Source organism: Cibotium barometz, chromosome 51 (assembly GCF_041138505.1).
Source record: "Cibotium barometz isolate CiBa-2024 chromosome 51, ASM4113850v1, whole genome shotgun sequence".
Lineage (NCBI taxonomy): Eukaryota > Viridiplantae > Streptophyta > Polypodiopsida > Cyatheales > Cibotiaceae > Cibotium > Cibotium barometz.
In genome coordinates, this window is record NC_141096.1 from 9,283,535 (window position 1) to 9,309,306 (window position 25,772).

The 25,772-nt window shown below is 47.3% G+C and overlaps 1 protein-coding gene across 1 annotated transcript in view; it reads right to left on the minus strand.

Moving 5' to 3' along the window:
* Nucleotides 1-24,001, minus strand: part of LOC147609303 (uncharacterized) — a 48,198-nt gene extending 24,197 nt beyond the window's left edge. The window contains exon 1 of the mRNA XM_086787748.1: nt 23,748-24,001. Within this exon, the coding sequence (XP_086643874.1) occupies nt 23,748-23,859 (112 nt within the window). The 5' untranslated portion in view covers nt 23,860-24,001. The remainder of the gene's footprint in view (nt 1-23,747) is intronic.
* Nucleotides 24,002-25,772: the final 1,771 nt, after the last annotated feature.

Sequence of the window (25,772 nt, forward strand, 5' to 3'; positions counted from 1 at the left end):
CCCGCAAACCTGTATCCTGTGCCGTCAAGCAAGTGCTCATGGCCTCCGCCACAAAAAGAAAAAGAAAAGGCGCCAAGGGGCACCCCTGCCGCACCGAGCGCGAGAGCTGGAACCTCTCTCCGCGCACGCCCTGTATCAGCACCTGGCTATGAGCCGATGTGTAGAGTGCAGAGACCCCTCGGATCCACTGAGGGGGGAAGCCCATCCTCGCCATAGTGCCTTCCAAGAAGGCCCAGTCCACCCGATCATATGCCTTCTCGAAGTCGAGAAGAAGCACTGCCAGATCCTCCTGCCGAAATCTAGCCAAAGCCGTAGCCTCCCAGAAAGAGAAGATGTTATCCAGGATGCTCCTATCCTGGATGAAGCCTGTCTGCGTGGAGTGGATGATGTCCGGAAGGTGAGGCTGAAGCCGCCCGCTGATCGCCTTAGCTAGGACCTTGTAGGCCGTGCCTAGCAAGGTGATTGGTCTCCACTGTCTAATCTCCAGTCTGTCTCCTCCCTCTTTGGGAATCAAGTGAATCAACCCCTCTGCCATGCTGTCTGGCATGTCTCCCGACTCCATGATCTCCTGGAATGCCAATCTGAAACCCCTATGCAAGAGACCCCAGTACCTCTGGAAGAAAGCCACTGAGAGACCGTCCTCTCCTGGGCAATTGCCCCGAGGAAGTGCCTGAAGAGCCGCCTCCAGTTCCGCATCCGAGAAGGGGGAGAGAAGGGAGTGCTGCAAATGGGCCGGCACAACCGGTCTCGTGAAGCTCCAGACTGCCTCCCGAGCCTCTCTCACCCTGTCATCTGCTGGCTCAGCAGAGAGCAGATCCCTGTAAAAATCTGTGGCGATCGCCCGAACCCTGGGGGGATCCACCACTACCTGGCCATCAGCCTGCCGAAGACGCCTGAGACCCTCTCGTCTGAAGCGAGGCCCTGTCACCTCAAAGAAATCCCGAGTCACTCTGTCTCCAGCCTATGTCCAAAAAGATGCCCGAGCATGGAATCGGAACTCCACCCTCCTCTCCTCGATGGATCTGATCTCTGTGCGAGCTGACTCCATCTGCTCTGAAATCCAAGGGCTCGTAGGATCCCTCTCCTGAAGTCTCTGAAGGGAAGCTAGACTCCTCCGCAGGCTCCTCTCCTGCTCTCTGAAAGCCTCCAGACGGTCCAGGGCAGCCTGTCTGAGCATCCTACTGATCTCCTGCAAACCCCTGTCAAGATCGCTGGCTGTCGATCCTCTCCTGAACTGAAGCTCCCACCAGACCTGCTCAACTCTGGTCGCAATCTCGGGCTCCTCTATGAGACAACCTGGAATCCGGACGCTCTGGCCTTGCTCTCCTCTCGTAGGGTCCTCGATCTGGAGAAGCACTGGAAAGTGGTCTGAAAAAGAAGAGCCTGCAAGTATACCCACAGTGCCACCTCTATCGCAAGCCCACTCATCGATGTAAAACCTGTCGATGCGGGAAAGGTTAACTCCTGTGGCCCGTCTATCCGAGCGCGAGAAAGATAAACTCCCCTACTTCCTGCCAAACTCCGAGAGAGTCCACGGATCCTGGCCTCTCACCTGCAGCACTAGCTCCTCCCAGGCAGTGAGCTCCGGCCCATGAATGGTCTCCTGGCTGCCCCCCATCCTGTCCTCTGCATCCTCCAGCATGTTGCAATCCCCCCCTAGGCACCAATGGTCTGCCATGGGGAGGGACTGCCTAATGGTGCTCCAGAACTCAGCTCTCCCGGTCGCCCCATTAGGGGCGTAGAAGTTGAGGAAGCCAATGCGGTCTTCCCCAACCCGAAGGATGATCCACTGCGCTCGACCCTGAACCAGAGTGCCAGAATCCACAACCTCGGATAGAAGCTGCTCGCTGACTGAGATGCATACTCCACCCTGGTTCCCCTGGGAGCCATATGCCGGTGACCAAAAAGTGTGACTCCTGCCTGGCAAGATCTTCCCGCAGGTGCGGGTGCACCCGGCAGAAAGGTGGTGCTCCTGGATGAAAAGGATATCTATGGGCCCTCCAACGAGAGCCCTCTGGATCTCCTGGCGAAGTCTGCCCCGACCAATGTAGCAGCGAGGTCCACCAAGACCCTGGATGTTCCATGAGAGGATCCTCATGGATGAGCTATGGCAAGTGAAGCAGCCGCCACTGGCTCACCCCTCTCAGCCGGCCCGGATGAGCTGCCCTCCACTCTGTGAGTCTTGGGCGCCGGCTTGGAGGGAGAATAGTCACTGTCTGTCCGGGTGCGGAGTCTCTCCAAAAAGAGGGTGACCTGTCTCTGTGTCCAGCCCCACTCCACCTTCGCCCTGTCCAGGGCATAGGCGTGAGACCAATCCTCTGCATATATGTATCTAAAGGTAGGCTGCATCCTCGGGGCGGCATGGAGAAGAATCAGCAGCACCGCCTCAACTGAGGTGTGGACCGGATCCGCCCGCCAATCTCCTATACCAAACAAGCTCATGCGGGCTGAGTGTAATCGGGTCTGCAATAGGTCCGTGAGCCCCAAGTCACTGAAGTGGTGAGAAAACTCCAGTATCTGATCACGCAAAACTTCCTCTACAGAGTTGCAATCCCATGCTGTGCCTGGGGCAACACTAAGAGGAAAGGAGAAGGCCACCATGCTGCTCACCACTGAAGGAGAACGAGATGGATGGCACACCACGCATACTCGCAAGGGCGCGACCAGTGTCTCGAACGGGCCAGCATCCAGCTAGAGACACCTGAAGAAACCGTAATCCACTGGGAGCCCCATCACTCGCGGGGGTCCCCCAGGGGAGGCTGGAGAGAACTCTGTGGGGCGGGCGAAGCTAGGATCGCCATCTCCACCGGCCCGGAGTGGCGGTGGAACAGTCGCTGAACTAAACTCTGGCCTACCCAGCTGCGCTGCCCCGGGGCAGTGGGTGGTCTAGAGGAGTATCCTGGAGAGGCGGAGGGAGGGATGGTGGCTCGCGGAGAGGAGGGGGGAGAGCGGGGAGAGGATGGAGAGGCATCTGCCAGAGGAGAGGTGTCAGGGGGGGCCGCCGGGGGAGGCGGGAGGGGGGGGCTGGGGGGGAGAGGGGGGGGTGGAAGGAGTGCTCTCCGAGTGAGGGGAAGAGGGGCTGGGGGTCGCGGAGTGCGGCCCGGGATCCTTAGGAATCTGCTCCATGGAGGGGGCGGGGCCCCCCGCGGGGGGAGGCGGGAGCGGGGTCTCCACATGGGGGGCTCCACCGGTGGCCTCAACAGGCACTGAGACTGAATCCTCGTCCATCGGGGTGGGACCTGTTGGCCGCCTATCCCTGACTGGAGCATAAGTGCGGGTAGGTGCCTGGACGCCAGCCGGAGTCGCCTGTCCGCCAGCCTGTGCTGCTTGCTGGCGTCTGCGACGGTCCCTGCAAGCCAGGCATTTCCGCCGGCAAACCTCCTGCCATCCGCCAGCCTCCTGGGTCTGCGCGGCATCCTCCGCCGGGGGGGGGGGGGGGGGGGGGCTGCTCGTCAGATGATGGCGCCTGCTGAGACGAGCCAGGGATATCCGGTCTCTGAGGTGAATGGCCACCCCTCGGGCCTCCTGAAGGGGGTCCAGAGGCAGCAGAACGTGAAGGATGAACCCCCTTGCGGGGACAGGCGCGTGCGAGGTGGCCCATCTCCCGACAGATGTAGCACTGGCCGGGGAGGCCCGAATACTCCACGCGCTGTATCAGATGTCCTCCAGAAAGACAAGGGAGGAGGATCGTCTTCGAGAGGGACTCCGGTGACGGAACCACAACACGAATGGCCGGGAGTCCTGCTGCCCGAGCTATCACTGAAGCCGCTGTCTGAGGCGTCTCCACCACCTGCCCGAACGCCTTGCCAATGGATGACAAGAGGGGCAAGTACTCCCTGCGGAGTCCAGGAAAGCAGATAGTGATGGGGAAACCTGCCGCGCCTGCTAGCGGGTCAGAAGCGGGGTCGAAACCATGAGTCCATCGCGCCAGGAACGCCCGGGATGAGCGGAGGGCAATGGGGCTCCGAGCCAGCACCGTCTGAGCTGCCTGGGGGGGACTCGAAATCCACCTGGTAGTAGCTACGTCCCAAAAAATCAACGCTGACGATCTTGGCAGGCACGCCAACGAGGCTGCCTTGCAGAAGGTCGTGAAGCTCTCTCCGCATCGGACGGCTACCCACTATCTTGCAGACCAAGGAGGAGGCCTCAAGAGCGGATACTGTGGAAACAAACAACTGATGATCTGCATCTGTGAACTCCAGCAAGGACCGGAATCGGCAGGGGTAGTCGGAGCGGCTTCCATGGAGTCCTCCATAGGGAAAAGGCCAGAGACCGGGGTCACCAACGGGAGGGACACAGCCCTACGAGGAAACGGCGAGGCGGAAGGAGAGAGGATAGCGGGGGCGGAGCGGGGGGGGGGGGGGGGGAGGAGGGGGGAGCTAAGGCGGGAGAGGAGAAGGGCTTGCACACACATCAGTATAGCAGGCGGAGAGAGGGGGAGGGAAGGGCTGGGGGGGCGGGAGAGGCAAGCGACAGGCAGCGAGGGGGTGGGGGGGGCATGCGCAGGCTGAGAGAAGGTGGTGGGGATGGCGCAGTGAGGAGGAGGGAGGGGCTAGCGCAGCTGCACAAGAAGGAGAGGGAGCGAAGGAAAGGCGGGAGCTGGGGGCGCAAGGAGGCGAGGTTCGTAGGCAGGCCACAGTTGTTCTCTAGGGGATAATTTCGAAGATCTACCTGTCCGTAAAGTCTCCGAATCTTTCGGAACTCGCAAATACACCATCGTTCCTTCAGAGAACTCTCTAGGTGAACGATGTCTATTAAAATAAAACCTGTCTCAGTCTTGAGCACTTCTAGTAGATTCCTTTGCAACTTGTAACATTTCCTGCATATCTTGCAAAAAATTACGTGCTGCATGATGCTGAAGTCCTGAGAATCCTACTGTAACAGGTGATCTAGGTTGAAAACCATACATAAGCATGAAAGGACTAAACCCTGTACTCGTATGCTGTTATATGCAAATTCTAACATAGGAAGATAATCCTCCCATGAACTCTGTCTTTTGGATACATATGCTCGAAGCATATCCTCCAAAATCTGATTCACTCTTTCAGTCTGGCCATCAGATTGAGAATGATCTGAGGAACTTAAATTCAAAGTTGTTTCCAACTTCTCAAAAACAAGTTTCCAAAAATCACTCGTAAACTTAGAGTCCCTATCACTAACTATGTCCTGCGGTAACCTGTACAGTCTAAATAATTGCTCGATAAACTGCCGAGCTAATTGCGTAGCTGTAATAGTCTTCCGGGTCGGTAAAAATCTAGCCATTTTTGTCAAGCGATCTACCACAACCCAAATAGAATCATGGCCTTGATGTGATCTTGGCAATCCAGTAATAAAATCCATGGAAATACTTTCCCATTTATTACCTGGGATTTGCAAAGGATGCAACAACCCAGCCTGTCTAAAGCGTTCAGCTTTATTTGCCTGACAAATCTGACACTTGAGAACATAATCTTCTACATACCCTTTCATCTTCGGCCAATAAAAAGTGTGTTTCACTAATGATGGTGTCCTGTGTACCCCAGGGTGTCCAGCAGAAGGGGCGTCATGACACTCCTTCAGAATCTTGGACCTAATGTCCGAGATCTGTGGTACACAAATTTTGTCATTACGGAATAGCAAACCATTCCGAATCATCCACTGACCTCCTGCAGCCTGAATAGTAGACTGCTCAGTCACCGAGTCTTGGTCAATCAATGAGCTCCCGTCCTGGATCTTCTGCCAAAATGGACCAAAATAACTATCAGTCCTGCAAAGCCCTCTCAATGACTGAAATAAGTCAGTAGAAATCTCGGTGAACGACAAAGTATTCACCTCTCTAATCCGACTAAGCGCATCTGCAATACTATTCATGGACCCTTTCCGATAACGGATCTCAAATTAAAAATCTTGCATTAACTCTGCCCAACGAGCTTTCCTTCCTCTCAAATACAACAAAACCGAGAAAAGAACGAAGTTGTTTCACTGTTCGTGGTATAGGCCAGTTCAAAACCTTCTGAACTCGGTCATAGTCAATGCTCAATCCATCTCGAGTGATCTTGTGTCCCAAGTAAATGATGTCGGTCATAAAGAACTCACATTTACTCAATTTAGCATATAGTCGATTCTATCTTAAAATAGATAAGATAATCGTGAGGTGTCTGACATGATCCTCAAGAGTACGACTATAAATCAAAATATCATCCAGGAACACCACCACAAATTTCCCAAAATGTTCACGAAAAAGATCGTTCATCATTTGCTGGAAAGTGGCTGGAGCATTGGTTAACCCAAAAGGTAATACAAGAAACTCATAATGGCCATACCTAGTCCGAAAGGCGGTTCTTTCGACATGCCTTTCATGAATACGTATCTGGTGATAGCCAGTACGCAAATCTATCTTCGTGAAATATTTCGCTCCTGCTAACCGCTCAATCAGGTCATCTGATCTAGGGAGAGGATAACGGTTCTTAATGGTCAGCTTGTTCAATCTTTTGTAATCTATACACATTCTCCAAGTATTGTCCTTCTTTCTCCTAAGCAACACAGGTGCACCCCAAGCTGATTTACTTGGACGAATCTGGCCCATCCTCAAATAATCTTCGAGTTGTTTAGCCAACTCATCTTCCTCAGCTTGGCTCATCCGATAAGGTGGAATACTGACAGGATGAGCACCAGGGATCAAGTCAATACGATGATCTACTGCCCGTTCAGGTGGTAAACCCGATGGCAATTCCTTAGGAAATACATCTTGAAACGAATCAAGTATCTTCTGTAATTCTTTGCTTTCAAACACACTTATTTAATTCACATCCATGGAAGGGATGAGAAAAGAAGAAAGTGGAATCAATATACAATGGAAAGCGGTATACAACGATGAATCCATTATATTTCCAAAATCAATTGTATTTACAAGAGATCCCTGAGAGGGATGGATACAATCACCTAAAATACTATACTTGGCGTCCCTATGCTGAAAAGAAAAAATATGACTAGACCAATCTATCTGGACATCAAGAGTCTTAAACCACTCAATCCCTAATAACAAGTCTACATTTTCCAGATGCATAACATAGCATTCCAGAGTATCTTTGTAGTCCTGAATTTGGATTGGAAGCATCTCCACCTTGCGATCCCAAACTTGTCTTCCCGCAGGTAGACGTACCTCATAGGTATGGTCGCTGAGTGTCGTATCAAGACTCAATTTCTGCACAAGTTTGTAGTTAACAAAGTTATGCGAACTGCCAGGGTCTAAAAGAATGTGAACCTTATGGCCATTCACTTCTCCATAAACTCGGAGAAGATCATGCAAGCCAAATACCTTAGAATTGAACAGACAATCAGAACAAGTACTAGAGCGAGAAAGTACAGTAATTGACGTACCTGTCAAAGACAACTGGTTAGCTGCCTTTGGCTTGGGTCCTGCGTTTGACTTGGTACCCTTTTGCTTTGGGCACTCGTTACGCATGTGTCCTTTTTCTTCGCAAATAAAACAACGTCCTTCCTTCTTGAGCTTCAAAGCCCTAAGGAGTCGTTTCTTCTTCGCTGGTGTCGAACTGGAATTCTTCGAAGGTTGGTTCGAAGACTTTCCTTCAGTCGTGTTAGCCATAGGTGCGGAGAACTTTCTTTTATGCTTGTTCCCCTGCTCGGTAACGGGTTTCGACTTGGAAGAGACCATCGTATCATCATAGATACGAGCTGAATGAATGGCCTCGTCCAAAGTTTTACATTTGTTATTTTTAACCTGTAATCGGTACGAGTCTGGTAAACCAGCTACGAAAAACCCCAAAAGAGTAGTGGGATCCATCTTTGTAGCTTTCATCTGCAAGTCACGAAACTTCTAGAGGTAGACCTCATAAGTGAGGTGCTGCGAGGTCATGGTCAAAGCTAAAAACCGGGCAACAACATCGTAATCATTCTCTTTCTTGAGGAATTCTTTCTTGAAGATATCTTCGAATTGTGCCCACGTCGTTGGCTTAGGGTTCAGTTCCTTCCACCAAAGCAAAGCTTTGCCGGACAGGAAACCTGCTGCTAATTGGATCTGCTTTCCATCATCATATGGATGAAACTGAAAGTGAACTTGCCACTTGTGTAGCCACGTGTCCACGATCTCCTTGGTTCTCTGCTTTTGCTCGCCCCTGAACGGTTCCGGAGTAATATTGGGGCCTAAAGCTGAAGCCAAGGTATCCATACCCGAGAAAGTAGAGAGGGTAGTGGTCAATAGAGCAATGGAGTTCTGCAAAGCTTGCATCTAGGCTGCGATTTGTGCCTGACGTTCCGTCGAAGAAGCTTCCAGAGCTACTTTGAACTCTTGGAAATCTGTTTTTGACACAAAATCGTCAAAAAGATTGGCATCGGTTCCTTCCGTAGCCGGCAAGCCTTTGCGTTCCACGAGGGACTCCATCTCTGATTCTTGGGTCGACATCTTGAAGAGGGTACGTGGAGAGAAAATTCGATCTTTGCACAATAAAAGTGCACGGGAACTTGAGAGCTTGAGAGCTTGAAAACTTGAGAACTTGAGAACTTGAGAGATGTGTGGCAAGAAGCCCACTTGAGGGGTTTATAAAGGTTTCCCAAAAGCAAAAAATCTGCAAAAGCTAGGCTTAGCTTTTGCTTTAGCTTTTGTGTTTTTTTTTGTTTTTTTTTCGTTAATAACTATATATATATATATATATATATTCATATATATAGCTTTTGCTTTAGCTTTTGTGTTTTTTTTTTCGTGAATAAATATATATATATTCATATATATGAATATATATATATATATATGGATATATATATTCTATTGTCTTTTAAAAAAAAAAAAACATCTTGAAACCTTTGAAACCTTTGAAACCTTTGAAACATTTGAAACCTTTGAAACCTTGGAGAGAGGGGGTTCTTTTAAAACTTTTTTTAAAAAAATTTAAACTCCGAAAAAAAAAAACAAAAAACGAAAGCACTAAAAAAAACGGAATGCTTTCCTTGCGGGTTTTTTTTTTTCGCTTCCCTCCTGGATTAGCCCGACGGTGAGCTGCCATCGCGTGCTTTTCCCCTGGCTGACGTCACCTGAAGTGGTCGCCATCACCAACACCTTCGCCAGATTGCACGCCAGCTTGTGCTTTCCTTGCGCCAACTCGCACGTGGTCTGTGGCAGCGTAGCCTACCGTGCGCGCTCGCTTGGCCTAGGCGCCGCCTGGGCTAGCTGCGTAGGCCTCGCCACACAGCCACGTGGTCTGGGCGCCGGCAGTACTGGGCCTGGGCTGGCTACGCAAGCCTGGCCTGGCCTGGCGTAGGTGCTGCCTGGCCGCCTGGCTACGCAAGCCTGGCCGGCCTGGGGTGGCTGCGCAAGCCGCCTGCCTTGGCCGCCCGGTTGCCTACAGGCCTAAGCCGCCTGGTTACGCACCCGCCCGCCTGCCACGTCAACACAACTCGGCCAGCAACCCACTCGCCAGCACTTCTTTCGCTCTCTCTCTCATGCGTTCAACGAAAGCAACGTGCTTTTTCTCTAGTTTTTTCTCTCATACCACTGTCAAATCCCCACGGATCTTCCCTCGTGATCGATCTTGGTTCGAAACTCGAATCCTGGAAACAAACGAACAAACAAGCAAGGGGGTGCAGGCCTGACTCACCTCCCAACCATGACAGCCGTAGGCAAGCCCACAATCTTGGCTGTCCCCACCGAGCCACGAGCTGAGCTAACTAGGTTGACGTACCGACCAATCTCCTCCTCGCGACGTCCCATACCGCCACGAAGCTGCCCTCGCGGGCCTCGAGATTGCTGCCGGCCTCCGCTGCACAAAGCAAGTGCACGTCTGCACTAGATCCAAGCTCCAAGACCATAGAGCTCTCACAAACTCGCGAGACTCTCTATATAATACAATAACTAACCTTGGCCACCCTTTTATAGGCTCTTGGCCGGTCATCGGGCGTCCACACTTGGCCGCCCACCCATCCATACTTGGGTGCCCGCCCGTTAGTATATCCCTAACTCAGCTCGTCAATCAGCCTGCCTAGTTCCAAGCTTCCCCAAGCCTCGAAACTAGTCTTGCATGCGTATAGCACACGGTAGATACCCACTGTGCACATGACATGGACTTATTTAGGCTTACCTCCGTTCAGCATCATCTCTTGATTCTGTGCCAGAGTCAAAGCTTGGTCATAAGATTGAGGCTCGAAATTGCGAACATGAAACCAGATGTTCGTATCTAACCCCCTGAGAAACTGTTTCAGCTTCTTATCTTACATCTTCTCCAACTGTTGTGCCATGGTGATGACCTTATTGGAATAAGTCAACATGGGTGACCCATTTTGGGAGAGTTTGTAAAACTCATCCTCCGAATTGATCATGTATTGGGGTGGAGGGAATCTTGCTTTGAGGTCGGACACAAAAGTCTCCCATATGTAATGGCTCGTGCCTGTGGTTAGGTCTGTGTGCAGAGCTGACCAATGCTGCCACCAAGTAACAGCTTCTCCTGTGAGGTATGGAGCCGCCAGATGGAATTTCTCTTGTGGATCTGAAACTTTAGCTAAAGGGAAATATGCAACAAATTGATGAATAAACTATGTAACTGCAGAATGATCGCACTTACCATCATACTTGCTGAAGTTTGATTGAGGTCGTATGACAATGGTTGATGGAGCGGATGAGGTGCTAGGACTAGGTGCCGTTTTGGAAGTTTTGCCATAAGACTAGCCTAAAAGGTTGCTAGCATCTGCTGATGCTAGAGTTGCATGGCTTCCCGATCTAGCTTATATTGGTATTCTGCCGCCATGCGTTCTGCCTGGCACCGGTCTTCCACCTCCCTGCGTTTGGTTTCCTCTATCTGTCGCATCTCATCAAGTTCCCGTCTTCTTTGTTGCTCCATAAGAAGAAGCATATGCTGAAAACTTTGGGGACCCTGCTCCATAATCTACTCTTTAGGTTGCTCTCTAGGCTGTTCTTTTTTTTTCTTTCTTTTGCTTCTTGTAACTGTAGCCTGAGTAACCTATTTTGTTTCATTAGCTCTTGAAGGATCATAGTTGTGCTTTGAGGAAGTGTTTCTTCTTTTCTTGTGTCTTCCGGGACACATTCTTCCGTAGTGATGTCTTCTTGGTAACTTTTTTCTTCTTCTCCTAACATGGTGAATGGTTGAGTGGTTTTCCCTAACCTCAGTTTTACCATTCACGGTTTTTCTCACTTAAGTAGTCAAGCTGGGTCAACCAAAATCTCTAATACCAATGTAACATGCAAGTTGCTAGATCATAGAACTGTTCCAATGCAGAGAACTTACTGAGACTTGACTGATGTTGGAGACGGCCAAACGCAAGGACGTTCTAGACCAGAGGTCTACTGAACCATCAAGGAGTAGGAAGCCAACTTTGAAGCCACTGCAAATAGCCTTATGCACACCTAGATCTGCTGAGGGAGATGCACTATTGAATGCTCACTGCTGAAGCAAACTTCGGGGCTGCCTTGGGACTGAAGCACAAGGTGCTTTGCTGTGAATTAAGCTTGCAAAGATCAAAGTCTTCAAGCACACATATCTGCACTGGGTTCTCTAAGAGAATGCTGATTTATGAGATGATTTTATGCAATGGAATGAGGGCCTACTTTTATATGGGTTCAGGCTGCTGGTCGGTGGAGACAACAGGCTGTCGGCCTGTTTTCAGAAGCTCACAACCAGTTATTTCCTGCATCAAATGCGCATGCTGTGCTTTGGCCTTTTCTGAGGTTCTGGCTGCTGTAAAATCTACTGATGCTGGCTGACTGCTGTCCCCAACTGGCCGACAAGTTTCCTAGCCCATACAGGCTGCGGACTGGTACCTAGGGCTCTCCCATGGGCTGGCCAATGGTCTAGGCCATACGCCCATGCCCTATCATGCCTTGTGGGCTGGCCAATAGGCTGGTCCATGTACCAATGTAACTACATGCTCTACATATCCATCTAAAAGACTGACTTTTACCATGCCTAACCTCAAATGACCTAAATGATTGTTCTCCAAGTGGGTTAAGGGACTGACCCTAACATCTAAGGCTAGGAGACTGACGTACGTAGCTCGTGCCTAACATGTCCTCATGTCAAACCCCCAAGGGTCTCCTCGTAGAGCAATCCTGAAAAGAGACTCGAAACCTGCAAAACAAAGCCATAAAACATGAAGGGGGTGCAAGCCTGACTCACCTCCCAACCATGACAACCGTGGGCAAAACCCACAAGACCTGGCTATCCCCACCGAGCCACGAGCTAAGCTAACTAGCAAGACGCACCGACCAATCTTTACCCCATGACGTCCCATACCGCCACGGAGCTACCTTCGCGGGCCTCGAGATTGCTGCCGGCCTCGGCTGCAAGAAGCAGCTGCACGTCTGCACTAGATCTGGGCTCCTGACCGCAAAGACTTGCGAGACTCTGACTAACTGACTGACCTTGGCCACCCTTTTATAGGCTCTTGGCCGGTCACCGGGCGTCCACAATTGGGTGCTTGCCCGTCAGTCCATCCCTAGCCCAGCTCGCCAATCAGCCTGCCTAGCTCCAAGCTACCCCAAGCCTCGAAACTAGTCTTGTGTGCGTGCTGCACACAGTAGATACACTCTGTGCACATGACATACTTTCCTTCCTCTAGGAGCTCACTCCTGAGCTCGGTAAAAACTCGGGTAATCCCTCTGAAGGGTAGTCAATGTCTCCCATGTAGTGTCCTCCTCAACACGATCCTTCCACTTGATCTTGTATTCTGAGTAGCATATGCCGCAAAGGTCTTTCACAAAATCCAAGAATCTTTTCTGGTTTGTGTGGCACAAATGTCATATCCTCGACATCTATGATTTCTTGAGGAGTAACTAGCTGATCTACTCCACCTAGTACTCCTTAAGTCTGGACTCTAAAGTACGTGTTGCAAAATGTACGTACTGCAAAAAAAGTACATACTGCATCATACTAAAGTCTTGAAAATCCCACGATAACAAGTGATCTAGGTTGAAATCCGTACATAAGCATAAAAGGACTAAAACCTGTACTCGTATGCTTAGTCTTGTTATATGCAAATTCTAACACATGAAGATAATCTTCCCATGAACCCTGTCTTTTGGAGACATGCACAAAGCATGTCCTCCAAAGTCTGATTCACCCTTTCAGTCTGGCCATCAGATTGAGGATGATCTGAGGAACTCAGATTCAAAGTTGTTTCTAACTTCTCAAAAACAAGCCTCCAAAAGTCACTTCACTGACTATGTCTACGGTAAACCGTACAGTCTAAACAATTGCTTGAAATTGCGTAGCTATAACAGTCTTCCGTGTAGGTAAAAATCTAGCCATCTTTGTCAAGCGGTCTACCACAACCCAAATAGAACCGTAGCCTTGACGTATTCTTGACAATCCGGTAATAAAATCCATGGAAACAATTTCCCACTTATTGCTTGGGATTTGCAAAGGATGCAACATCTAGCCTGTCTAAAGCATTCAACTTTATTTGCTTGACAAATCTGACACTTGAGGACATAATCTTCTACATACCCTCTCATCTTTGGCCAATAGAAAGTGTCTCACTAAAGCTAATGTCCTGTGTACCCCGGAATGTCCTGCAAAAGGGACGTCGTGACACTCCTTAAGAATCTTGGACCTAATGTCCGAGACCTGTGGTACACAAATTTTGTCATTACATAACAGTAAACCATTCCGAATCATCCACTGGCCTCCCGTAGCCTAAATGGTAGGCTACTCTGTCACTGAGTCTTGGTCAATCAATGAGCTCCCGTCCTGGATCCTCTGCCAATACAAAATAACTATCAATCCTGCAAAGCCCTCTCAAATGACTGAAATAAGTTAGTGGAAATCTCAGTGAACGACAAAGTATTCACCTCTCTGATCCGACTGAGCGTATCTGCTACACTATTCATGGACCCCTCTCGATAGAGTGTTCCAAAATCAAAATTTTGCATTAATTTTGCCCATCGAGCTTTTTGTTCTCTCAAATCATCCGCATCACACACACATACTTGATTGACTAATGATCAGTCAATACCACAAACTTAGAGCCATATAAATAATGCCTCCAAACCTTGAGAGCGTAAATGACAGCATAAAGCTCCTTCTCAAGGGTTTGCCAACAAGATTGTCACCAAGAGGCAGAAAAGGAGATAGGAATGATGACTTATATGCTGAATATGCTGCCTATATGCTGAAATGCTGATATGAATTGCTGTCCCACTAACTTTCCCTTGTCTCCTGGGAAGGAAACGCTGAAGGGATGGCTTGGGACTAATGTGATGCTGAACTGATGCTGAAACGCAGATGCTCTCCTTGTTGCCTGGGAGGGAAACGCTGAGGAGATGGATGCGTTCGCTGAATCTGATGGACTGAACTAGATGAGATGCGCTGAACTGAGATGAGAGGCTATATGCTGAAACGCTGATCTGAGATGGACTGAATGGATGCGCCTCTATTTATATGTGTGCATGATGCTGGTCGGCCAGCTCCTGAATGCTCACGACTGCACATAAAATGCCATAAGTGCTGGTCGGCTGGTCATAAAGGCTGTCGGCTGGTGCAAATATACTGTCGGCTGATGTAGCTAAATGCCTTACAATGCTCATGATGACTAAAGTGCTGATGTTGGTGCTGAAACACCCCCATATACATGCTCATACTGATATATGCCTGAATAAATATCCTGATTAATGCTTGATGATGCCATGCCACTTGTACACTTGATGGGTGTGCACGTGACAAGTTCTTTCCACTAGAGCAAAGCCTTGTCTAAGAGGAAACCTGCTGCCAATTGAATCTTTTTGTCATCGCCATATGGATGAAACTGGAAGTGGACCTGCCACTTATGTAGCCACATGTCCACAATCTACTTGGTACGCTGCTTATGCTCGCTCCTGCACTGCTCCGGAGTGATGTTGGGGCCTAAAGCAGACGCCAAGGTATCCATGCCCGAAAGAGTAGACAAAGTAATGGTCAATAAAGAGAGAGAATTTTGCAAAGTCTGCATCTATACTCAGACGCCAAGGTATCCATGCCCGAAAGAGTAGACAGAGTAATGATCAATAAAGAGAGAGAATTTTGCAAAGTCTGCATCTACGCGACGACTTGTGCCTAATGCTCCATGAAAGAAGCCTCGAAAGTAACTTCAAACTCCCGAAAATCAGATTTAGTCAGGAAATCTTCGAAAAGATCGCCATCGGCGGCAACCTCAGTAGCCGACAAGTCTTCGTGTTTGGGAGCGGGAGCAGGTTCCAACTCCGAAGCTTGGGTCAACATCGCAAAGTGGAAGTTCCAACTCCGAAGCTTGGGTCGACATCGCAAAGTGGAAAAGTTGGAAAGTGAGAGAAAAGCTTGGCTGCAAGCAAGAGATGGTGCAAGAGAACTCTAGGAGATGTGCTGCTAGAAGTCCACGCTAGGTTTTCTTTATAAGCCTAGGATAGCTTTTTTTTTTAGTTTTTTGCTTTTTTGTTTTTTTTTTTTTAACCACGCGGATGGCTTTTGTAAAAGCGACGCATAAACGTTTTAAAGCTAAAAGCCATGCATAAGCGTTTAAAAGCTAAAAGCCACGCGTTTTTTTTTTTAAACCACTTTGCATACGGTCATTTTGTTTTTTGTTGCTATGTTTTTGTAAAAACAATGTAAAGTTCTTTAAAAAACGGAAAGCAATGTGTCGCTAAAAAAGACATGGACTAAAAAAAACTGGCTGCTCACCACCCGTCAACTTTGGGGAAGGTCGCCTCCGACACCCATGAACAGCAGCAAAGAAGAGTAAAACATTCGTCACCCAACTGCTTCCTGTTTCTCACAACCGTCTCTCTCTCTCTCTCTCTCTCTCTCTCTCTCTCTCTCTCTCTCAGATCTTGGATGACCACATTTGTCAGCTATGCTACCAAGAGGCAGAGACAGAGGAGCACTACATTTGCCGATGTACAGTCTATTATGAGATCCGAGGGAGATATCACTGCCTCTTCAAAGAGGGTTTTGGGCCGTTACGCAAGGTCATGGAGTTTGAGGATCAGAGATACCTGGGACTGTTCTACTTTAGCTCAGGAGACATAGAGAGACCCTCTTTGCAGACAGGAGACCGAGCCATGATGTACCAAGACAGAGGACCTTGACAGATTTCTTCGGCACAGATTGGACAGCTCCGAGTTTCATCACACTCCCTGGAGATTGAGGCTGGACGAGCAGCCCGTATCCCGCGGGAGGAGAGATTATGCAGAGAGGATGTGGAGAGCGAGTCACACTTTGTATGCAGATGTCCATATTATGATGGGATCAGAGCCACCTACCCTACTCTCTTCAGAGGAGCAATCACATCTTTTCAGTCCATCCTGCAGATATCAAACCAACGAGTACTTGGGCGCTTCTTACTAGAGATATACAGACACAGAGAGCAGTTACTCCAGTCAGGAGAGAGGAGAGCCCAGATCCGACAGACTCAGCTGACCGATTTCTTCCAGAGGACAGCCATGCCAGATCCCACAGTGATGGGCCGAGGAGTCGCTTTGAGGAGAGCAGAGGAGAGCAGAGGATTGCGGCATCCAAGAGCGCCCGGATACCGACCTTCCCACAGACATCGACATATGATCATGGACATCGGGCACGACACCAGAGGCGACTACAGGAGAGAGGACAGCCGGGACCCATTGATCTGGCGGCCATCTTGCATATCATTACAACTGGCGCTGACATGTATGACATATTACACCCCCCCCCTCACCACAAGATGGAGCTGACTAGGAGCATGCCTGCATTGAGCATCGTTGTATCACCCTGGCATATAGTTGTGCATTTACCCCAGTAGTGCTCCATCCTTATATATGTACATACATCCCAACCTCACAGTAGCAGTTTTCTTCCAGTTGTTGTATTGTGCACTGAGCACCATCTGATACTCAAAGATACCACATACATTGTACATGGTTTTGTCTTCTCACACAGCCGACAAGCTCTCTCCTTGCTAAAAAAAACAACTCTTCACGTGTTGTCCAAATCGACCCTTTCCATGACCACAACCCAACTCGGGTTCCAATGATGCAAATAAGGCATCATATGCTCAATTCTGAAAAAAAACAGCAGTCATCTTGAACTCATACCTCTTTCTTCTCTACCTACCAACTTGCACGCTCTTCAAGGCATGCTCTGATACCACTGTCAAACCCCCAAGGGTCTCCTCGTAGAACAATCCTGAAACGAGACTCGAAACCTGCAAAACAAAGCCATTAAACATGAAGGGGGTGCAGGCCTGACTCACCTCCCAACCATGACAGTCGTGGGCAAAACCCACAAGACCTGGCTGTCCCCACCAAGCCACGAGCTGAGCTAATTAGCAAGACGCACCGACCATTCTCTACCCCGTGACGTCCCATACCGCCACGGAGCTACCCTCTTGGGTCTCGAGATTGCTGCCGGCCTCGGCTGCAAGAAGCAAGTGCACATCTCCACTAGATCCAAGCTCCTGACCGTAGAGCTCTTGCAAAGACTCGCGAGACTCTGACCTTGGCCACCCTTTATAGGCTCTTGGCCGGTCACCGGGCGTCTCACTCTTGGGCACCTGCCCGTCAGTCCCCATCCCTAGCCCAGCTCGCCAATTAGCCTGCCTAGCTCCAAGCTACCCCAAGCCTCGAAGCTAGTCTTGTGTGCGTGCTGCACACAGTAGATACACTCTGTGCACATGAAACCTGAACTAGGTATTTATTTTTGTATTTTCAAATTCAGTTATTATTATAATTAAATGTTGTTTTCACAAGTCTAGTCAGGCAAAATATCACCCCCGATGCCTTCATTGGGTAAGGCCACTGGGATGGTGACTTTTCCCATGATTACCTTGACCACGCCCTCACATTTTGAGGAGCCAGTGAAGGTCAATTGGGGTATGAGGAAAACTAGAAGCAAAGCTGACTTGGGAGCACCAAGTATTACTCCCTCCGCGGTGTTTCATCTTGCTAGGCATTAGTGCAGGTGTGCTTGTTGGTGCACGGTCTCGGAAGATCAGTGAGGGCAGGTATTCACCCTGTGAAGGTGGGAGACTATCTGGGACTTGGTCTACTCCGACAATTGATTCTTCACCGATAAAATCTTATTGTTTACCAGTAACTAAACTCACTCCTTGTTATGGAGAAATTTGGCCTAGGGCCCGTGAACACTTGTATATATAAATACTCCAAGAAATACAACTGTATTGAGGGGGGGGGGGAGCGACCCTTTCTGGCCCCAGTGATGGTGTTAAGTGTTCTTTGTTATTTTTAGTTTTAATGTTGCAAGTATTGTCCATTGTTTGAATTAGTTAAGTGATCTAAAATATGTGTATTTTATCTTTCGATTTGTAGGCCTCCTTTAGGGAGCGGTTACACCCGTTACCGATCTTCTATTGGAATCTTATGCATGCTCTCTTAATGAAAAGTCCCACATCATCCTCTACTTAATCCCATGAGACCCACATCCACTAGTTTTTTCACCACAATCAATGTCACCCCAGCCCTCTTAAAGTTGCATGATGACAGAACCAAGGATCACGAGGACCTCTACATGGAGCATTTCGCACATGGATGTGGCATTGTGGCCTCTCTCCTTGTGCAAATCTTAGATAGGGTTTTGCCCAAAGGCTTTCCTCCTTCCTAGACCAGTAACATCATTGTTCCATTCTGTAAGACAAAAGATTTCACGGACACTAGTAACTATCAGACCATCATAATTAGCCACACCATGGCCAAGGTTTATGGGGCAATATTAGAGGTCAAGATTGACACCTTGGCAGACACAGAGAGAGGCAGACAGCTATAGGACAGTTTGGGTTCATGTGGAATTACTCAACATTGGACCACATCTTCACCTGTTATTGAGGAGGCGAGGGAAACTCTAACAGAGGGTCTATTGCTGCTTTGCAGATTCCGAAAGGCATTTGATTCAGTCTCGAGATTACGAGTTATGACTCATGGGCCAATTGGAGAAACCTCATTTTCCAATAATCCTCGGGATTAGGGCCTAATCTGGGAGGGTTAGGGAGCCTGAGATTAGTAAAAGCAGGCAGATACGGTTGGCTAAGGTTCATTATTAGTAAATCCATGACTGGATGGTTATTTATAGTAGCCGCAATAGTCACTATATAAGTGAATAATGGGTTATTATCATTGGCTTGACAATTGGTTTGTGCTTGGACCAAGTGTTGTCATACTCCTACTGTGGACATGGTAGATCACAGATAGTTTTGCCAAGGGCCTGTATGGTCATGCCTTGGGTATGTTACGTAGCTAATACTAATCCTTGAGATTAGGACCTAATCTGGTAGGGTTAGGGGACTGTAAGATTAGGAAAAGCAGATACGGGTGACTATTGTTGCTATTTATGATTGGATGGTTATTTATAGCAACAATAGTCACTAGGTAAGTGAGTTATAGGTTATTATCGTTATGGCTTGATAGTTGATTTGTGCTTGGACCAAGAACTATTATAATCCTACCATAGACATGGCAGATCACAGATAGTTTTGGCAAGGGTGTGTACGGGCAGACGGTGGTGGTATGGGACGCCAAGGTTGACTGGCATGGATGTGTGGGAGTGAGCCTTAGCCCATGGCTTGGGGGACGTGTAACATGTGGAGAACTGCGTGCCTTAAGAATTAAGGAAAATCGCAAAGATGAACAGAGAGGAGAAATATATGTCGTTGAAATAGTATTTTCTGTGTATATGTATCAAGATGTACATACATCCTAGCCAATTATGGCCTCCAAAAGGTAACATCTATGCCTATGATCTGTCCAACCTATGAGGGATTAGACGAATACTGATTGAAGTGCACTTGCCTATTTATAGGCTCATGGAACTGCCACTACCTGTACTTGACTACTGTCGTTGGACAACAAATTACCAAAATCCCATAAAAAGAATTGGTGAATGCCTTACATGTCACATGCACCATGCATTGAGGTGCAGTGTGACAAACTGGCTCATCAATAGTGCTATACTTATTTTGATATTTAGTACCTTTTTAAGATTAATTGTCGTATGCTGTGGTCCCATTGTGAGCCCCAACAAAGATTCAAATTCAATCCTCAGGAGAGAAGCTCATCCCCTTTTTAATGCACTCCAAAACTGTAGGCGGGTACAAGGGCTGCAAGTGCAGTACGATTCTGTAGGCGGGTGCTGGCAACAGCAAGTGCTGGACAACAGCTGATACAATTGCAGGTACAATCGGGTACACCAACAACAGGCACGTACACTTGCACGTACAGTCGAGTACTGGAACAGCAAGTGCAATCAGGTACAAGACATCAAGTACAATCGGGTACAGGACAAAAGGTACAGTCAGGTACATGCAATTCAGGCTGGTACAGCAAGTGCAGTCGGGTACCAAGTAGCAAAAACATAGGTGGGTACAAGCTTCCAGGCGAGTACTTTCCATCAATCACCCTCCCATCAACCATCCACGTGTGGGGAAGAAGTATTTCTTCATGCAATACATGTTATATTATTATTATTAAACTTTAATAATGTTGAGCACCCACATTAAAGCAAATGTCCAGCCAATGTTTTAAATATGTGTGAACACCCAACCTTATAAACATTAAGGTTGACATTACTTAAGGGATTTTACATTTGAAAAGGCCAAAAAGGGTAATACTTACCACCTGTTCACACGCCACACTAACTCATCAGCAACCAGCACACCCAAGGTACGATGGGGGCGTCCCCGTCCAGTATACTGGCACGGCATAGCAGGCAAACACACGAAAAAAGGTCATGCAAAAATAAATTTAAGCATGCAAACATAAACGCATATGCACATGTAATGGACGAAATCTCCCTTTCATGAAACTTGTACAAGGATTTCTTGTCGGGCACAAAACTAGCGCAACACAAATGTGAAGTCCTAGTTTTCCTATGGAGTGACAGTCCTGGCATGGGCGTTCCTATGGAGTGACAATCCCATATACAAGGTCGGCACAAATATCAGTTCTACCATGGAGTGACAGTCCCATGGATAAGACGCAATCTTGGTCATACACGGGTGGCAACAAACATGCTCCCGTCCATATGGCACAATGCTGGTCACACACGGGTCGCACAAAACTGGTTCCCGTCCATGTGACACCAAATGACTGACCCTTTCACATGGGGCACTGGCTTGGCCACATGTGAACATGGTTCAAATCTGGCCGGTCTATGGAGTGACAATCCCATAGAAGTGGCTCCAGAAATGGAGATGGACCAAATGGTGACAATGGGTGTGGGTGGCTCCTTGTCTTCAAGGAGGTGCTAGGTCTCGAAACTGTCTGCAGCATAGTTGAGGAAAACTCAGAAACGGAAAAGAAAATGGGAACGGAGAACTGGGAATTCCAGGGGGGAGGAGGATGGAAACCAGAACAGTGCATGGTTTTTTGTACACACAAACGATCACATTATGGGCATGACTTTAAAGGTTGATGAGAAAGGAAGGAGCAGAAAAAGGGATATGACTTGATGTTGATTTGTGTGCGAAAAACTCCGAAACGTGAGGTGGAGTGGGAAATGGCAATATGAAACGTTTCCCTAGCAGCTCAAACATTTCAGCCAGTCATTTGGTCACCAAAACGTTTCAATGACTGAAACGCTTTGGCCCTACTACCTGTCCTGAAACGCATTTCAACCCTCCTAAGTAGCTGTTTCTGTCATTTCCCTAAGTAACTATGATCCACAAGGCTCATTTATTTTATAAAAACAAGCGTGCAAGGGAAGGGCGTGAAAGTGAATGGTTGTTTGTGGTAATTGAGTTCTCATTTACTTATTATTCCTGACGGATGGCAAAGTGAGGGAAAGTTCAGCCATACTCAACAAGTTTCAGAGGAGAAATTGGCATGGGGGAAGTGTGTCACACAACAGTGAGCTTTGTGGGATAATCATGTAAAACCAAGTTCCTTGTTTTCCATGGCAAGCGTCGAGCGAGCATGCCCTTTGAGGAGGGTCTACCACAAAAGGGTCTGCTTTATGGAGTGATCATAGAGGCCGATTGCACCCATCCACAGTGCAGCTACAGTCTTCGGAATCCAACAACACCAAATCCATTGAAATGGAACAAAAAGCTATTTACTCTAAACTCTGCCAATGATCGATGACTGGATGACTTGCCAACTAATCAGGGTAAACAACGATCATTTGTTGAGTTAACCTGTGTCCCAAAACAATCATTCCAACCACCAGGACTAAAGTCACACTTTGTATGCAGATGTCCATATTATGATGGGATCAGAGCCACCTACCCTACTCTCTTCAGAGGAGCAGACACATCTTTTCAGTCCATCCTGCAGATATCAAACCAACGAGTAAGTTGATTTGTGCTTGGACCAAGAACTATTATAATCCTACCGTAGACATGGCAGATCACAGATAGTTTTGGCAAGGGTTTGTACGGATAGACGGTGGTGGTATGGGACGCCAGGGTTGACTGGCATGGATGTGTGGGAGTGAGCCTTAGCCCATGGCTTGGGGGACGTGTAACATGTGGAAGAACTGCGTGCCTTAAGAATTAAGGAAAATCGCAAAGGTAAACAAAGAGGAGAAATATATGTCGTTGAAATAGTATTTTCTGTGTATATGTATCAAGATGTACATACATCCTAGCCAATCATGGCCTCCAAAAGGTAACATCTATGCCTATGATCTGTCCAACCTATGAGGGATTAGACGAATACTGATTGAAGTGCACTTGCCTATTTATAGGCTCATGGAACTGCCCCTACCTGTACTTGACTGCTGTCGTTGTCAACAAATTACCAAAATCCCATAAAAAGAATTGGTGAATGCCTTACATGTCACATGCACCATGCACTGAGGTGCAGTGTGACAAACTGGCTCATCAATAGTGCTATACTTATTTTGATGTTTAGTACCTTTTTAAGATTAATTGTCGTATGCTGTGGCCTCATTGTGAGCCCGCTTCCAGGCGGGTACTTTCCATCAATCACCCTCCCATCAACCATGCACGTGTGGGGAAGAAGTATTTCTTCATGCAATACATGTTATATTATTATTATTAAACTTTAATAATGTTGGGCACCCACATTAAAGCAAATGTCCAGCCAATGTTTTAAATGTGTGTGAACACAGCGTGCAAGGGAAGGGCGTGAAAGTGAATGGTTGTTTGTGGTAATTGAGTTCTCATTTACTTATTATTCCTAACGGATGGCAAACTGAGGGAAAGTTCAGCCATACTCAACAAGTTTCAGAGGAGAAATTGGCATGGGGGAAGTGTGTCACACAACAGTGAGCTTTGTGGGGTAATCATGTAAAACCAAGTTCCTTGTTTTCCATGGCAAGCGAGCATGCCCTTTGAGGAGGGTCTACCACACAAGGGTCTGCTTTATGGAGTGATCATAGAGGCCGATTGCACCCATCCACAGTGCAGCTACAGTCTTCGGAATCCAACAACACCAAATCCATTGAAATGGAACAAAAAGCTATTTACTCTAAACTCTGCCAATGATCAATGACTGGATGACTTGCCAACTAATCAGGGTAAACAACGATCATTTGTTGAGTTAACCTGTGTGTCCCAAAACAATCATTCCACCAGGACTGAAGGGGAGGGGTAGAAATGTGCAGAGTTGGCCCAGCCTACAGAACCATAGTCTTGCCCACAGAAAGAGGTTACATAATCTGACCATCATTACGGGGCACGTTCTCCAACATAGGAATGGAAGTGTGAGTGTATGTGTGCGTGTGTGTATGTTGTACTTGCTTTCTACCATTGGATAACTCAGGGCAGGTTAGGGTTATCAATATGAATGGAATCAAACAGTTAAGCGCAAGAGTTTCAATTAGTTTGATTTTAAATGAAGAAATGGGTACCTCCAAGGAAGGTGGACGGCGCGATGCAGGGCCTGAGCACTCCATTGTTGCGCTCGATTGAAGGTGCCTGCTGTAAAGTAAGAGATGGCATGAGGGAAGCAGCAGCCATCATGTCCCTCTTGTTTCACTCCGTGGACCTTATCAAACATCACCTGCTGCTGCCTGGGTAGGAAGAAAAAGCCTTTTAGTGTTTTTTTTTTTCACGCCATGGCTAGCCTTGTTTAGATTAGTTACAAAACTCAGCTGGTAGAACAATCTGGTTCCACGATTAGGACTTGGGTTCAATGCCTACGGACTACACAACCGACCATACCCACAAATCCACCTTCTCAACAAAAATAGATTCATTACAAAATCCATTGATATATAGAAGGATTTGGGTTCAATGCCTATGGACTACATAATGCACCATACCCATAGGCACAAATCCACCTTCTCAACAAAATAGATTCGTTACAAAATCCATTGATATATAGACTTTTTAAGGGAATGTTGGCCAAGTGAAACCGACTTGAAGGGACTACACAACGGACCATACGCACAAATCCACCTTCTCCACAAAATAGATTCATTACAAAATCCATTGATATATAGATTTTTTAAGGGAATGTTGGTGGCCAAGTGAAACCAACTCCTTTTTCTGACCATGTTAAGAACGCCTGTGTCTCCTTTGGGTGGGGCCCACCCATCAGATCAAGCAAACACAACCTCGTTCAATCGAATATTCAGTACGTTGTGCCACCTCACAAAATCCAGTCTTGATATAGCATGCTAACATGGGATCATAACTAGACATGACAATGTGCGTGCTTACTTGACACATGACATGTTGGGGTATTAACTCCGAGCTTTACCCAATGTTATCTTTTGCATGCCAAATTTAACTTTTAACTAGCTTCACCCAATGCTATCATTACATGACAAATTCATTGTATAGCATATAGTAGTTAGCCATTAGCTGTGAAATCCGTCTTACCTTTGTCCACTTTTATGATGACAATTATGGTCAACAACATTTGGCCAAGGTAGATTAATGTTTTTCCTTAATATATATTTTGCTAGGCTTACTTGTCCCAAAAGCTTGTTTACTTGTGCCATTATTGAGATGCCTTAATCTAATACACCATGATAGCCTTCCATATCATCTCAATTTTATGTCATTTGGTTTAATGTTACCTACTACGACTCGTGTTATTGCTTTATAGAATGCTCATTATTGCGTTTTAAGGTGAATAAAGGATGGCCACCACCATAAGGTAAAGTTACAACTTAACGGTCTACAACCTAGCATTATAACTCTATAAGAAGCAAACCATTTTCAAGGTTATTACCTAAGTGTTCCCCTCCCACAAAAAGGACATGTTTGAAAGGACACTACAAGGTTTCAGGCATCAACTAGGAAGGAGCCATCAATCAGAGAGAGGAGGCATGTAGTATTAGATCAGACAACCATCAAAGGAAAACCTTAAGGATCACACTTACAAGAATTGTATGAGAAAAGGATCACTCACAAGAATCCTTTGAGAAAAGCACAATGGGTATGAATATTATATGTTGAGGGGCCTAGCTCTCTCCTACTCAAATTCACTTATTTGTTCTTCATTGCAATAACTTGAAGTCTACTTAAGGCAAAGTATATTGAGGCCATCAAGTGCCTAACACAAAAGTGGGTGTGTTGATGTTGTGAAGCTTCTCAACTAATGCACCATTCCAAGTCATTATTTTGCCTTCCATATATGTTGTTATCTTACAAGTGATATGGTGAAGTTAAATCTTGAGAAGTCCATGGATTTTTACTTCTTCACACATGTAATAGGGATAATTATGTTTAGCGAGCTTGAATGAATTTGGTGAGCTTCCTGGTTACGCCACTTATATTCTGGCAAACTTTTTGGCTACATTAAGTTTATTTTGACTAGGTTTAGTGAGCTGAGTGGTTACACCAATTGTACTTTGGCAACCTCATGGGTGGGTGGCTAAATGTGAAATGATATCTTATAAATGTAGTACCCTCTTATATCATCA